This window comes from Ascaphus truei, chromosome 21 (assembly GCF_040206685.1).
Source record: "Ascaphus truei isolate aAscTru1 chromosome 21, aAscTru1.hap1, whole genome shotgun sequence".
Taxonomy (NCBI): domain Eukaryota; kingdom Metazoa; phylum Chordata; class Amphibia; order Anura; family Ascaphidae; genus Ascaphus; species Ascaphus truei.
Genome location: NC_134503.1, coordinates 23,038,050 through 23,054,811, shown reverse-complemented (window position 1 = coordinate 23,054,811; position 16,762 = coordinate 23,038,050). Strand labels below are relative to the sequence as shown.

General features: G+C 51.8%; 1 protein-coding gene across 4 annotated transcripts in view; it reads right to left on the bottom strand.

Annotated features, from left to right (window-relative positions):
- CRB2 (crumbs cell polarity complex component 2) overlaps window positions 1-16,762 on the bottom strand; it is a 165,182-nt gene that overhangs the window by 114,406 nt on the left and 34,014 nt on the right. For all 4 annotated transcript variants that reach the window (XM_075579365.1, XM_075579363.1, XM_075579362.1 and 1 more), the window contains exon 2: window positions 4,015-4,686. In XM_075579365.1, coding sequence (XP_075435480.1) covers window positions 4,015-4,686 — 672 coding nt within the window. The remainder of the gene's footprint in view (window positions 1-4,014; window positions 4,687-16,762) is intronic.

Here is a 16,762-nt window from a genome sequence, read left to right as displayed (position 1 = left end):
TATTACCTCTCTGGGTGTGTATGTGTATACCGGTATTACCTCTCTGGGTGTGTATGTGTATACCGGTATTACCTCTCTGTGTGTGTATGTGTATACCGGTATTACCTCTCTGGGCGTGTATGTGTATACCGGTATTACCTCTCTGGGCGTGTATGTGTATACCGGTATTACCTCTCTGGGTGTGTATGTGTATACCGGTATTACCTCTCTGGGTGTGTGTGTGTATACCGGTATTACCTCTCTGGGTGTGTATGTGTATACCGGTATTACCTCTCTGTGTGTGTATGTGTATACCGGTATTACCTCTCTGGGTGTGTATGTGTATACCGGTATTACCTCTCTGGGTGTGTATGTGTATACCGGTATTACCTCTCTGTGTGTGTATGTGTATACCGGTATTACCTCTCTGGGTGTGTATGTGTATACCGGTATTACCTCTCTGGGCGTGTATGTGTATACCGGTATTACCTCTCTGGGCGTGTATGTGTATACCGGTATTACCTCTCTGGGCGTGTATGTTTATACCGGTATTACCTCTCTGGACATAGTGACCTGACGGCTCAGGGGGCCGCAGGCTTTCCCTGACCAGGGAGAGAGCCGGGCTGCTGCTAGGGGGCTGTGCAGCTTCCTCCATCCTGTTTGACTGCTGTGGGGTTATGCAGCAAATCAGGAGTAGGTGCCTGGGGGCGAGGCCACGGAGAGGAGGAAACAGCATGGAGCGGAGAGAGGTGTGTGTGTCGAGTGTGTCGCAACTTTCATCATTGTGTCCAGTATTTTTGGAGAAGCCGCCTGGTAACCCTACTGGCTAATGACATCATAATTACTTAATAAGAAGGGGGCAGGTAACAAACACTGTAATGACGTTGGCCCAAAAGCACAAGAAATGACACCAGCGCTGCCCTGTATCCGCCCCTGATCACGAGGAAAGACTCCCATCAGTGATCAGAGCGAGCGAGGGAACTCCCAGCGCAGATCCAGGTTCCCAAAGTCATCCTCAATTTTATTTACACCACGCCCCGGGGGGGGGGGGGGGGGGGGGGGGGGGGTGTGAGCTCAACTTTAACCCATTCACTGCCAGAGAGATCAGTAATGCATTTCAAAGCTGGCCCACATGGTCCTGAAGGGGCTAAGCCCCTATGGTTGGACAGGTTACATAAGCAGCCTGCGGCCGGGGGTTCTCAATGCTAGTCGTCAAGACCCCCCTCAACAGGTGAGATTTTCAGGATATCCCTGCTTCAGCACAGGTGGCTCAATCAGCCCCTGCTTCAGCACAGATGGCTCAATCAGTGGTTCAGTTGCTGAGCCACTGATTGAGTCACCTGTCCTGAAGCAGGGATATCCTGAAATCCTGACCTTTTGGGAGGTGCTTGAGGCCTGGGGTTCAGCCCCGTTGGAGACAGCATCAGGAGCAAGAGAATGTTACGAGTCGGAACCAGGGAGGAGGCGCAGGTCCCAGCAGGGAACAGCCCGAGGAACAAAGTGGTATGTTTGAGTACAGCCTCCTAAACATGACCGGGGCAGGCACGCTCATCCTGTAATCAGAAGAATGGGAGTCTCCTCTCACGGGGGGGGGGGGGGGGGGGGGGGGCACAGGAGAGGAGGCACGCTGCACATTCCTGCACACATACATAGCGGGACAGAGCAGCGGGGAGACTGTTAGTACCAGGGAGTCTGTGTTCTGTCAGCGGTGGGAATAAGAGGTCAGCACTAACACTGAAGGAGGTAAGAGGCCGTCCTGAATATTTCAAATGATATATGGAAATCATTCAGAAACTAGCACAGATTAGGGTTACCAGGCGGCTTCCAAAAATACTGGACACAATGGTGAAAGGTGCGACACGCTCGAAACACAAGCATACGTGCGCACACACACCTCTCTCACTTCTCTCCGCTCCACGCTGTTTCCTCTTCTCCTTGGCCCCACCCCCAGGCTCCTGACACCTCCTCCTGATTGGCTGCATTATCCAGCAGCAACAAATCAGAATGGAGGAAGCTGCCCAGCCCCCTAGATTTCCCCTTAGGGAAATCCTGCGGCAGGTCACTATGTCTAGAGAGGTAATACCGGTATACACATACACGCCCAGAGAGGTGATACCGGTATACACATACACGCCCAGAGAGGTAATACCGGTATACACATACACCCCCAGAGAGGTAATTCCGGTATACACATACACACCCAGAGAGGTAATACCGGTATACACATACACGCCCAGAGAGGTAATACCGGTATACACATACACGCCCAGAGAGGTAATACCGGTATACACATACACGCCCAGAGAGGTAATACCGGTATACACATACACACCCAGAGAGGTAATACCGGTATACACATACACGCCCAGAGAGGTAATTCCGGTATACACATACACACCCAGAGAGGTAATACCGGTATACACATACACGCCCAGAGAGGTAATACCGGTATATACATACACGTACACAGGTAATACCGGTATACACATACACACCCAGAGAGGTAATACCGGTATACACATACACGCCCAGAGAGGTAATACCGCTATACACATACACGCACAGAGAGGTAATACCGCTATACACATACACGCACAGAGAGGTAATACCGCTATACACATACACGCACAGAGAGGTAATACCGCTATACACATACACGCACAGAGAGGTAATACCGGTATACACATACACACCCAGAGAGGTAATACCGGTATACACACACACGCCCAGAGAGGTAATACCGGTATACACATACACACCCAGAGAGGTAATACCGGTATACACATACACGCCCAGAGAGGTAATACCGGTATACACATACACGCCCAGAGAGGTAATACCGGGATACACATACACGCCCAGAGAGGTAATACCGGGATACACATAAACGCCCAGAGAGGTAATACCGGTATACACATACACGCCCAGAGAGGTAATACCGGTATACACATACACGCCCAGAGAGGTAATTCCGGTATACACATACACGCCCAGAGAGGTAATACCGGTATACACATACACGCCCAGAGAGGTAATACCGGTATACACATACACCCCGTCCCCCAGAGAGGTAATACCGGTATACACATACACGCCCAGAGAGGTAATTCCGGTATACACATACACGCCCAGAGAGGTAATACCGGGATACACATACACGCCCAGAGAGGTAATACCGGGATACACATAAACGCCCAGAGAGGTAATACCGGTATACACATACACGCCCAGAGAGGTAATACCGGTATACACATACACGCCCAGAGAGGTAATTCCGGTATACACATACACGCCCAGAGAGGTAATACCGGTATACACATACACGCCCAGAGAGGTAATACCGGTATACACATACACCCCGTCCCCCAGAGAGGTAATACCGGTATACACATACACGTCCAGAGAGGTAATACCGGTGTACACATACACGTCCAGAGAGGTAATACTGGTATACACATACATGCCCAGAGAGGTAATACCGGTATACACATACAGGTCCAGGGAGGTAATACCGGTATACACATACACACCCAGAGAGGTAATACCGGTATACACATACACACCCAGAGAGGTAATACCGGTATACACATACACGCCCAGAGAGATAATACCGGTATACACATACACGCCCAGAGAGGTAATACGGTATACACATACACGCCCAGAGAGGTAATACCGGTATACACATACACGCCCAGAGAGGTAATACGGTATACACATACACGCCCAGAGAGGTAATACCGGTATACACATACACGCCCAGAGAGGTAATACCGGTATACACATACACGTCCAGTATTAGCTCTAATGTTTCACTGGACACAGTATCCCAATACTGGACACCTGGCAACCGCCCCGGACCTCTCTCTCACCCACCTGCTGCTACGCGCAACAGGCGGCGGGATATAGAAATTCCGTGTATCTCTGAACGCAACTATTGCTGAAACCAGCCACGGTCGGCACTGCGAGTACGTTCGGAGAGAAATAGCGGGACGCAACAACCGCGGCTATTCAACATGGCAGCGGTGCTCTCACCTGTGTACCCCAGGGCGCAGTGACACGCGTAGTGGTCCATCCTGTTGACGCAGGTGCCGTTGTTGAGGCAGGGTTTGGACGCGCACTCGTTGATGTCGATTTCGCAGTGGTACCCCTGGAAGCCGGGCACACAGAAGCAGAGGTATCTGTTCCCCTTGTCCACGCAGATGGCCTCGTTCTGGCACGGGCTGGACACGCACTCGTCGATGTTGACCTCGCAGTGCTGCCCCGTGTACCCGGGCTCACACGCACACGTGTAGCTCCCCGCGTGTGCAGTGCAGGTGCCGTTGTTGTGGCAGGGGTCCGGTGAGCACGCCAACGCCCTTCCTTGGCAGGCGTGGCCGGTGAATCCCGCATGGCACTGGCATGTGAACCCGTCACTGACGTCTGTGCACTGCGAGTTAGGCGTGGCGCAGGGGTCACTGTCACACGCGTGGCTGCTGCAATTGAAGCCAGGTTGGCAAAGGCACTTGTGTTCTGGGAGGCCGGGGGTGCTGCGGCACACGTGGGTGCTTGGACACGGGTACACAGCACACGCGTCATATAAGTCTCCACAGTTAGGTCCGTTATAAGCCAGAGGTTGCGTGTGGCAGTCACAGGTATATCCATCGCGTGTCTCGTGGCATGTTCCGCCATGCTGACACGGATCAGACACGCAGCTCGGGGACACTTCTGAAGACGAAATAAAGAATGATATTAGTAGAGGGGAGATCCACGAGAGACAAGCCGAGGAAAGGATCAGACGAATGTCTGCGCACGGCGAAACCGCGGCGAGGAGAATCTGCGCACAGCGCCCATCGCGGCGAGGAGAATCTGCGCACGGCGAAACCGCGGCGAGGAGAATCTGCGCACAGCGCCCATCGCGGCGAGGAGAATCTGCGCACAGCGCCCATCGCGGCGAGGAGAATCTGCGCACAGCGCCCATCGCGGCGAGGAGAATCTGCGCACAGCGCCCATCGCGGTGAGGAGAATCTGCGCACAGCGGCCATCGCGGCGAGGAGAATCCGCGCACAGCGCCCATCGCAGTGAGGAGAATCTGCGCACAGCGCCCATCGCAGCGAGGAGAATCTGCGCACAGCGGCCATCGCGGCGAGGAGAATCTGCGCACAGCGCCCATCGCAACAAGGAGAATCTCCGCACGGCGCCCATCGCAGCGAGGAGAATCTGCGCACAGCGCCCATCGCTGCGAGGAGAATCTGTGCACGGCGTCAATCGCAGCGAGGAGAATCTGCGCACGGCGCCCATCGCGGCGAGGAGAATCCGTGCACGGCGTCCATCGCAGCGAGAGGAATCTGCGCACAGCGAACATCGCTGCGAGGAGAATCTGCGCCTGGCGCCCATCGCAGCGAGGAGAATCTGTGCACGGCGTCAATCGCAGCGAGAGGAATCTGCGCACAGCGAACATCGCTGCGAGGAGAATCTGCGCCTGGCGCCCATCGCAGCGAGGAGAATCTGCGCACGGCGCCCATCACAGCGAGGAGAATCTGCGCACGGCGCCCATCGCAGCGAGGGGAATATGCGCACGGCGCCCATCGCAGCGAGGAGAATCTCCGCATGGCGCCCATCACAGCGAGGAGAATCTGCGCACGGCGCCCATCACAGCGAGGAGAATCTGCGCACGGCGCCCATCGCTGCGAGGAGAATCTGCGCACGGCGCCCATCACAGCGAGGGGAATCTGCGCACGGCGCCCATCGCAGCGAGGAGAATCTGCGCACGGCGCCCATCGCTGCGAGGAGAATCTGCGCACGGCGCCCATCACAGCGAGGAGAATCTGCGCACAGCGGCCATCGCAGCGAGGAGAATCTGCGCACGGCGCCCATCGCAGCGAGGAGAATCTGTGCACGGCGCCCATCGCAGCGAGGAGAATCTGCGCACGGCGCCCATCGCTGCGAGGAGAATTTGCGCACGGCGCCCATCGCAGCGAGGAGAATCTGCGTACGGCGTCCATCGCTGCGAGGAGAATTTGCGCACGGCGCCCATCGCAGCGAGGGGAATATGCGCCTGGCGCCCATCGCGGCGAGGAGAATCTGCGCACGGCGTCCATCGCAGCGAGGAGAGAATATAATCATTCAAATATTATTCCAGACTGAAAGTAAAAAGTACATCTGCTTTTATTTTCCTGTAATGTGGATCTCTAAGCATGATGTACCTACCGTACATACAATAAGGCGTGTAACACGATGTACCGTACACCGATCATACAATAAGGTGAGGTACAGATGTGCAGTGCTCTGCGTGAGGTACAGATGTGCAGTGCTCTGCGTGAGGTACAGATGTGCAGTGCTCTGCGTGAGGTACAGATGTGCAGTGCTCTGCGTGAGGTACAGATGTGCAGTGCTCTGCGTGAGGTACAGATGTGCAGTACCCTGCGTGAGGCACAGATGTGCTGTGCCTTGCGTGAGTTACAGATGTGCAGTGCTCTGCGTGAGGCACAGATGTGCAGTGCTATGCGTGAGGTACAGATGTGCAGTGCTCTGCGTGAGGTACAGATGTGCAGTGCCCTGCGTGAGGTACAGGTGTGCAGTGCCCTGCGTGAGGTACAGGTGTGCAGTGCTCTGCGTGAGGTACAGATGTGCAGTGCTCTGCGTGAGGTACAGATGTGCAGTGCTCTGCGTGAGGTACAGATGTGCAGTGCTCTGCGTGAGGTACAGATGTGCAGTGCCCTGCGTGAGGTACAGATGTGCAGTGCCCTGCGTGAGGTACAGATGTGCAGTGCTCTGCGTGAGGTACAGATGTGCAGTGCTCTGCGTGAGGTACAGATGTGCAGTGCCCTGCGTGAGGTACAGATGTGCAGTGCCCTGCGTGAGGTACAGATGTGCAGTGCCCTGCGTGAGGTACAGGTGTGCAGTGCCCTGCGTGAGGTACAGATGTGCAGTGCTCTGCGTGAGGTACAGATGTGCAGTGTTCGGCGTGAGGTACAGATGTGCAGTGCTCTGCGTGAGGTACAGATTTGCAGTGCTCTGCGTGAGGAACAAATGATGTGCAGTGCCCTGCGTGAGGTACAGATGTGCAGTGCCCTGCGTGAGGTACAGATGTGCAGTGCTCTGCGTGAGGTACAGATGTGCAGTGTTCGGCGTGAGGTACAGATGTGCAGTGCTCTGCGTGAGGTACAGATGTGCAGTGCTCTGCGTGAGGCACAGATGTGCAGTGCTCTGCGTGAGGTACAGATGTGCAGTGCTCTGCGTGAGGTACAGATGTGCAGTGCTCTGCGTGAGGTACAGATGTGCAGTGCTCTGTGTGAGGTACAGATGTGCAGTGCTCTGCGTGAGGTACAGATGTGCAGTGCTCTGCGTGAGGTACAGATGTGCAGTGCTCTGCGTGAGGTACAGATGTGCAGTGCCCTGCGTGAGGTACAGATGTGCAGTGCCCTGCGTGAGGTACAGATGTGCAGTGCTCTGCGTGAGGTACAGATGTGCAGTGCTCTGCGTGAGGTACAGATGTGCAGTGCCCTGCGTGAGGTACAGATGTGCAGTGCCCAGCGTGAGGTACAGATGTGCAGTGCCCTGCGTGAGGTACAGATGTGCAGTGCCCTGCGTGAGGTACAGATGTGCAGTGCCCTGCGTGAGGTACAGATGTGCAGTGCTCTGCGTGAGGTACAGATGTGCAGTGTTCGGCGTGAGGTACAGATGTGCAGTGCTCTGCGTGAGGTACAGATTTGCAGTGCTCTGCGTGAGGAACAAATGATGTGCAGTGCCCTGCGTGAGGTACAGATGTGCAGTGCTCTGCGTGAGGCACAGATGTGCAGTGCTATGCGTGAGGTACAAATTTGCAGTGCTATGCGTGAGGTACAGATGTGCAGTGCTGTGCGTGAGGTACAGATGTGCAGTGCTCTGCGTGAGGCACAGATGTGCAGTGCTATGCGTGAGGTACAGATGTGCAGTGCTCTGCGTGAGGTACAGATGTGCAGTGCTCTGCGTGAGGTACAGATGTGCAGTGCCCTGCGTGAGGTACAGATGTGCAGTGCCCTGCGTGAGGTACAGATGTGCAGTGCTCTGCGTGAGGTACAGATGTGCAGTGCTCTGCGTGAGGTACAGATGTGCAGTGCCCTGCGTGAGGTACAGATGTGCAGTGCCCTGCGTGAGGTACAGGTGTGCAGTGCCCTGCGTGAGGTACAGATGTGCAGTGCTCTGCGTGAGGTACAGATGTGCAGTGTTCGGCGTGAGGTACAGATGTGCAGTGCTCTGCGTGAGGTATAGATGTGCAGTGCTCTGCGTGAGGTACAGATGTGCAGTGCTCTGCGTGAGGTACAGATGTGCAGTGCTCTGCGTGAGGTACAGATGTGCAGTGCCCTGCGTGAGGTACAGATGTGCAGTGCCCTGCGTGAGGTACAGATGTGCAGTGCTCTGCGTGAGGTACAGATGTGCAGTGCTCTGCGTGAGGTACAGATGTGCAGTGCCCTGCGTGAGGTACAGATGTGCAGTGCCCAGCGTGAGGTACAGATGTGCAGTGCCCTGCGTGAGGTACAGATGTGCAGTGCCCTGCGTGAGGTACAGATGTGCAGTGCCCTGCGTGAGGTACAGATGTGCAGTGCTCTGCGTGAGGTACAGATGTGCAGTGTTCGGCGTGAGGTACAGATGTGCAGTGCTCTGCGTGAGGTACAGATTTGCAGTGCTCTGCGTGAGGAACAAATGATGTGCAGTGCCCTGCGTGAGGTACAGATGTGCAGTGCTCTGCGTGAGGCACAGATGTGCAGTGCTATGCGTGAGGTACAAATTTGCAGTGCTGTGCGTGAGGTACAGATGTGCAGTGCTGTGCGTGAGGTACAGATGTGCAGTGCTATGCGTGAGGTACAGATGTGCAGGGCTATGCGTGAGGTACAGATGTGCAGTGCTGTGCGTGAGGTACAGATGTGCAGTGCTCTGCGTGAGGTACAGGTGTTTGTGGCAGTTCTCTGTGTGAGGTACAGATGTGCAGTGCTCGGCGTGAGGTACAGATGTGCAGTGCTCTGCGTGAGGCACAGATTTGCAGTGCTCTGCGTGAGGCACAGATGTGCAGTGCTCTGCGTGAGGCAGAGATGTGTAGTGCTCGGCGTGAGGTACAGATGTGCAGTGCTCTGCGTGAGGTACAGATGTGCAGTTCTCTGCGTGAGGTACAGATGTGCAGTGCTCTGCGTGAGGTACAGATGTGCAGTTCTCTGCGTGAGGTACAGATGTGCAGTGCTATGCGTGAGGTACAGATGTGCAGTGCTCTGCGTGAGGTACAGATGTGCAGTGCTCTGCGTGAGGTACAGATGTGCAGTGCTGTGCGTGAGGTACAGATTTGCAGTGCTCTGCGTGAGGTTCAGATGTGCAGTGCTGTGCGTGAGGTACAGATGTGCAGTGCTGTGCGTGAGGTACAGATGTGCAGTGCTGTGCGTGAGGTACAGATGTGCAGTGCTGTGCGTGAGGTACAGATGTGCAGTGCCCTGCGTGAGGTACAGATGTGCAGTGCCCTGCGTGAGGTACAGATGTGCAGTGCCCTGCGTGAGGTACAGATGTGCAGTGCTCGGCGTGAGGTACAGATGTGCAGTGTTCGGCGTGAGGTACAGATGTGCAGTGCTCTGCGTGAGGTACAGATTTGCAGTGCTCTGCGTGAGGAACAAATGATGTGCAGTGCCCTGCGTGAGGTACAGATGTGCAGTGCTCTGCGTGAGGCACAGATGTGCAGTGCTATGCGTGAGGTACAAATTTGCAGTGCTATGCGTGAGGTACAGATGTGCAGTGCTGTGCGTGAGGTACAGATGTGCAGTGCTATGCGTGAGGTACAGATGTGCAGTGCTGTGCGTGAGGTACAGATGTGCAGTGCTCTGCGTGAGGTACAGGTGTTTGTGGCAGTTCTCTGTGTGAGGTACAGATGTGCAGTGCTCGGCGTGAGGTACAGATGTGCAGTGCTCTGCGTGAGGCACAGATTTGCAGTGCTCTGCGTGAGGCACAGATGTGCAGTGCTCTGCGTGAGGCACAGATGTGTAGTGCTCGGCGTGAGGTACAGATGTGCAGTGCTCTGCGTGAGGTACAGATGTGCAGTTCTCTGCGTGAGGTACAGATGTGCAGTGCTCTGCGTGAGGTACAGATGTGCAGTTCTCTGCGTGAGGTACAGATGTGCAGTGCTATGCGTGAGGTACAGATGTGCAGTGCTCTGCGTGAGGTACAGATGTGCAGTGCTCTGCGTGAGGTACAGATGTGCAGTGCTGTGCGTGAGGTACAGATTTGCAGTGCTCTGCGTGAGGTTCAGATGTGCAGTGCTGTGCGTGAGGTACAGATGTGCAGTGCTGTGCGTGAGGTACAGATGTGCAGTGCTGTGCGTGAGGTACAGATGTGCAGTGCTGTGCGTGAGGTACAGATGTGCAGTGCTGTGCGTGAGGTACAGATTTGCAGTGCTCTGCATGAGGTACAGATGTGCAGTGCTAGCCGTGAGGTACAGGTGTTTGTGGCAGTTCTCTGCGTGAGGTAGAGATTTGCAGTGCTCTGTGTGAGGTACAGATGTGCAGTGCTGTGCGTGAGGTACAGATGTGCAGTGCTCGGCGTGAGGTACAGATGTGCAGTGCTCGGCGTGGGTTCAGATGTGCAGTGCTCTGCGTGAGGTACAGACGTGCAGTGCTCTGTGTGAGGCACCGACGTGCAGTGCTCTGCGTGAGGCACAGATGTGCAGTGCTCTGCGTGAGACACAGATGTGCAGTGCTCTGCGTGAGACACAGATGTGCAGTGCTCTGCGTGAGGTACAGATGTGCAGTGCTCTGCGTGAGGTACAGATGTGCAGTGCTCTGCGTGAGATACAGATGTGCAGTGCTCTGCGTGAGGTACAGATGTGCAGTGCTCTGCGTGAGGTACAGATGTGCAGTGCTCTGCGTGAGGTACAGATGTGCAGTGCTGTGCGTGAGGTACAGATGTGCAGTGCTGTGCGTGAGGTACTGATGTGCAGTGCTCTGCGTGAGGTACAGATGTGCAGTGCTAGCCGTGAGGTACAGATGTGCAGTGCTAGCCGTGAGGTACAGGTGTTTGTGGCAGTTCTCTGCGTGAGGTAGAGATTTGCAGTGCTCTGTGTGAGGTACAGATGTGCAGTGCTGTGCGTGAGGTACAGATGTGCAGTGCTGTGCGTGAGGTACAGATGTGCAGTGCTGTGCGTGAGGTACAGATGTGCAGTGCTATGCGTGAGGTACAGGTGTTTGTGGCAGTTCTCTGTGTGAGGTACAGATGTGCAGTGCTCTGCGTGAGGTACAGATGTGCAGTGCTCTGCGTGAGGTACAGATGTGCAGTGCTCTGCGTGAGGCACCGACGTGCAGTGCTCTGCGTGAGGCACAGATGTGCAGTGCTCTGCGTGAGGCAAAGATGTGCAGTGCTCTGCGTGAGGCACAGATGTGCAGTAATCTGCGTGAGGCACAGATGTGCAGTAATCTGCGTGAGGCACAGATGTGCAGTGCTCTGCGTGAGGTACAGATGTGCAGTGCTCTGCGTGAGGCACCGACGTGCAGTGCTCTGCGTGAGGCACAGATGTGCAGTGCTCTGCGTGAGGCAAAGATGTGCAGTGCTCTGCGTGAGGTACAGATGTGCAGTAATCTGCGTGAGGCACAGATGTGCAGTAATCTGCGTGAGGCACAGATGTGCAGTGCTCTGCGTGAGACACAGATGTGCAGTGCTCTGCGTGAGGTACAGATGTGCAGTGCTCTGCGTGAGGTACAGATGGAGGAATGCAAAGTGTATCCCAGGAACGGATACAGTACACAGCCGCTTTTTCTGGGATGGGGTTGAGGGATCGGACCCTACCGAGGTCAGGATGCTGCAGTAATAAGGAATAAGACGCAGGAATTTGCGCTTTGCTCGCTACTCGCCTGGATTTGCAGCTTAAGGCCGCTCTTATAATCCCGGCTACGGCGTGTCGCGTCAAAACAAGTTGATATAATCCGTCGCGTGCGCCTATAGTGGCACGACCGCGACACAGCGACCAAAATCGCTGAAGTCAATGAAAAATGTATTTTTTCCGGCGACCACCACGTGACATCAGCGGCACGTCAGCGGTTCAGCCAATGAGGGCGAACCGCTCACAGCCACGCCCCCGCCACCCGGCCGCCGTCGCTTGTCTTCTACACTATATGCAGAAATCAGATTTGCGACTGATGACGTCACGCCGTCGCCGGGACTATAAGCGCGGCCCAAGGCTGTCTGAGGAGACAGGGAATTTAGCAGCAATTAGCACAGAGCTCAGGGACGCCGAGCACGGACACAAAGCCCAGCGCGTCTGTTATGTGTCTAACAAATACTGGCTGAGCGTGCGCGCTGCTGTAACCTCCTAATGCACAGGCCATTTATAATGCAAACGGGGCGAAGCCCCACTGTCCCCTCCCACAGACACGGAAACTATACATACGGTACAGGCGGTCCCCGGTTACCCACCGGAACCCGTCCTGGAAGTAGCGTGGGATAGTGACACCGTTGTAAAGCGAGTCCCGTGTTAATCAGCGGCGGTGAGGGTTGGACACCGCATTCAGGCGTCGGATAACGCATTCTGGCGTCGAAAAACGGCCCATAGGGTTGCATTGTACCGCGCTGGATATGCCGTTCGTTGTAAAGTGAAACGTTGATATATAAAGATGAACAGCCGGCAGGCACTCCAATGAAGCACAATAGGGTAGGTGCATGTCCCATAATAAGTAGATAAACATACGATACCGTTCGCACGGGAATCAGCACTCAGGGTAAGATTTGTAGAATATATATTGTAGAAAAGACACAAATCACCAACGTTTCGGACCCACAAACGGGACCTTCCTCAGGGTGGTGCTTCGGAAACGTTGGTGATTTGTGTCTTTTCTACAATATATATTCTACAAATCTTAACCTGAGTGCTGTCTGCTGATTCCCGTGCGAACGGTATCGTATGTTATATATATATATACCGTGTTAGCCGAGCTTAATGATCAAAAATAAATAGATGATACCGTTCTGGGGCTAACGAAATGCTTTTATTTGTGCGAGCTTCCGAGATGCACTAATCTCTTCTTCCGGCGATGTTACAATGGATAAAGCAAGAAAGGGTTTAACTTAAAAAACAGTGCACCCTGACTGAAGCCTATCCCTCCCCCCGTGCAGTATGCGATTTATGACTTAAGCAGCGGTGCGCAAACTGGGGGGCGTGGGTTTTTTTCTGGGGGGGGGGAGGGGGCGTGGGCGGTTGCAGAGGCCCCACGCTCTTCCCAGAGGCATTTAAATTAAATGCCAGGGGGCCGCGCAAGGGCTCTACAACCTGTACTTACCGGGATTCAGTCGGTTTCTGAGCATGTCGCCATGACAACACACGTCAACTGACGCTGCGGGGTCATGTGACGTCACGTGACCCTCTTGAAGAACTTTATGACCGTGCCTTGAAAGTTGCAAACAGAATGTGTTCGGATCCTCCTGCAGACGGGGTTGTTCCGGTTCGGCCTAGGGATGGCGCTTGCCTTGATCCTCCTGGGGACAGAGCTTGTCCTGGACCGCCTGTGGATGCAGTTTGCCCAGATACACTTACAGAAGAAATAATTATTGAGAGTGTAAACAGGACCCAGGGAATGCCAGAAGACTCCTTAGAGGGAACCTCCTCAAATTTACACCCAGCAGGGGAACAATCTGGGGAATCAGGGGAATCTACTATGATGGAAACCCAAGTGAGGGCACATGGAAAAAAGAAAATGAAGAAGAGCACGGTAAAAAGACTTGGAGGGACTCTTCGACGTCCGCCAGGTCCCACTGGTAAAGTTCCTCAGGTAACCTGATAGCAGCATATACTATAGCCGCTCCTCTGACAGACATTCTCCTTAAACCGAGTGTTATCTGGGGGGTCCATATTGTTAGCATTATTAGGGGTAACCCACACACACTTAGGGCAACATCACTCTGTGCAACACTCATTATGGACAACATCTTATGCACTGATTTATACTGCCAGGAGCACTCTGATTAAGTACAGTGCCTCTGTTGCCTGCTATCTGGGAGACCCCACTCAGTGAACCTCTGTATTTCCATCTAGCAGAGACCCTATTCAGTGACCTCTGCATTAACTGTGCTATATTATTCTGAGGCCATAACTGGATACGGTCACTGAACCGTGCCTCTGGGCACTAGCAGAGCACGCTTTGTGCTTGCCCCACGCAGAGGTTACTACTTACTAGCTACGTACAGTAGCTTTGTATGTGGTTTAATTTATGTTATATGCATTACTCTCCACATCATCTGTTGACTTCATTTGTGTTTTGGAGTTGACATACACCCCCATTCTTTGTGGTCTATGTATACGGATGTAAGGGCTTTATGACTCACGAACTGTATATGAACCGCCTCTTCAGATCTAGTATCAGCATACTTTTTTCTATAGGCGTGCCGGTTTTTTGATATTAGAATTCCTGCCAACAGGACAGGTTTTCAAGTCTGAAGTTACTTTGTGGCGAGACTTTGCAGTTTTCTGTAGCCCACACCTTCTTCAGATCTAGTATCAGCATACTTTTTTCTATAGGTGTGCTGGTTTTTGATAATAGAATTCCTGCCAACAGGACAGGTTCTCAAGTCTGAAGTTACTTTGTGGCGAGACTTTGCAGTTTTCTGTAGCCCACACCTAGGTGGTGTATTGTCCCCACTATCGTCCATACACCTGTTTGGGCAGTGACCTCTGCATTAACTGTGTTATATTATTCTGAGGCCATAACTGGATACGGTCACTGAACCGTGCCTCTGGGCACTAGCAGAGCACGCTTTGTGCTTGCCCTACGCAGAGGTTACTACTCACTAGCCACGTAGTTAATAGCTATGTATGTGGTTTAATTTATGTTATATGTATTACTCTCCACATCATTCGTTGACTTCATTTGTGTTCTGGAGTTGACATACACCCCCATTCCTTGTGGTCTATGTATACGGATGTAAGGGCTTTATTACTCACGAACTGTATATGAACCGCCTCTTCAGATCTAGTATCAGCATACTTTTTTCTATAGGTGTGCCGGTTTTTTGATAATAGAATTCCTGCCAACAGGACAGGTTTTCAAGTCTGAAGTTACTTTGTGGCGAGACTTTGCAGTTTTCTGTAGCCCACACCTTCTTCAGATCTAGTATCAGCATACTTTTTTCTATAGGTGTGCTGGTTTTTGATAATAGAATTCCTGCCAACAGGACAGGTTCTCAAGTCTGAAGTTATTTTGTGGCGAGACTTTGCAGTTTTCTGTAGCCCACACCTAGGTGGTGTATTGTCCCCACTATCTTCCATACACCTATTTAGGAAGATCTTTTCTTGGTTTGTTTTAAGGGACTGGCCGTGGACTACTTCTACCATTTCCCTCTATACAATATGTTCTTACTATTTGGTGATTAAAAGGTTTTTAATGTTATCAACCATATCGCTCTGACTTACCTTTCTGAGTGCATTCAAGGAGGAACTTGTCTGTCTGTTTATGAGGAACTTTCCTTATCAGAAGAGGAACATAATATGGACGTTTCCAGAGAGACAGACTCGGGCATGACCCCACCTTCAGTGACCGTTAAGAGGTTTGGGTCAATGGGGGATAATGTGGGGAAAAAGAAAAAAATGTAATGTTGCACCCTTTTTTGGTAAAAAATATCTGTTTCCATAAGTGATCCCTTAAAGGTAATAACTGTTAATGTGGCAAGTATAAAATCATGGAAAGCCCGAACTTTAGCTTACAACGTATTAAAACATTGTGATGCAAATATAATTTTCTTACAGGAAACAAGATTAAATACAAAAAATGATATTTACAAAGCCAAGCAAGACTGGCAGGCAGGGCCCTCATTTTGGTCCATGGGAGTTACACCTTATGAAGGTGTAGCAATTTTATTTAAAGAGGTTGAGATGAGATGCCATAAACTGTTAGAAATTCAGGAAGGGCGATGCTTACTTCTAGATGTTACTGTGAATAAATTAGACTTCCGTTTGATTAACATCTATGGACCACAAACAATGAAGGACCGTAAGGAATTATTTAGCAAGATAAGACCATTTCTGTTTACTTCCAAAATGGTCATTTTTTGTGGTGATTTTAATAATATCTCTAGACTGAAAGATCGAGGTAAAATCTATGATAGTCTAAATTATGATAGTAATTTCCTAAATAACCTGTGCAGGCAAGCGGACTTAGAAGATATTCATATTAAACATAATACTGAAGCATCCGGGTTTACTTACTATAAGGGCCAAAGTAAGAGCAGAATTGACCGTGTATATATTAAAAAAAATATGGTATCTTCAGGAATTAATTTAATTCCTGTTGAATTTTCAGACCATTTAATGTTATCATTCACCCTGAATATCAATGATACCTTGAGGATGGGTAAGGGCAGTTGGAAATTAAACATCTCTACTTTTGAACATAGTGAGACACAAGACCTATTTAGAATGTTTTATGAGGACCAGAGGTCATTACAAGGACTTTATGAAGATTTGGCAGATTGGTGGGAGGGAACAAAACGGAATATAGTCTCGTTTGTAAGGAAACTAGCAAACAGGAAAAGTCAAAATAATTATAAAAAATATCAACTCTTAAGAGGTAAATTATGCCGGCTTTATTCGCAGTTGAATGAGGGTAAATTAATAGATCAGGGAGACATAAAGGTTGTTAAAGATAAAATGAAACAACTTCAATATGATAGATATGTATCACTAATAAAGGAGCGAGATTTTGGCTCACAGAAATCTTATATTTCACCAGATCCCTTTCTCAGCTGTAAAGGAGCGGTGGGAAAGAAACTAATCTATGGGCTTTATGACTCTGGTGGTAATTATAGAACC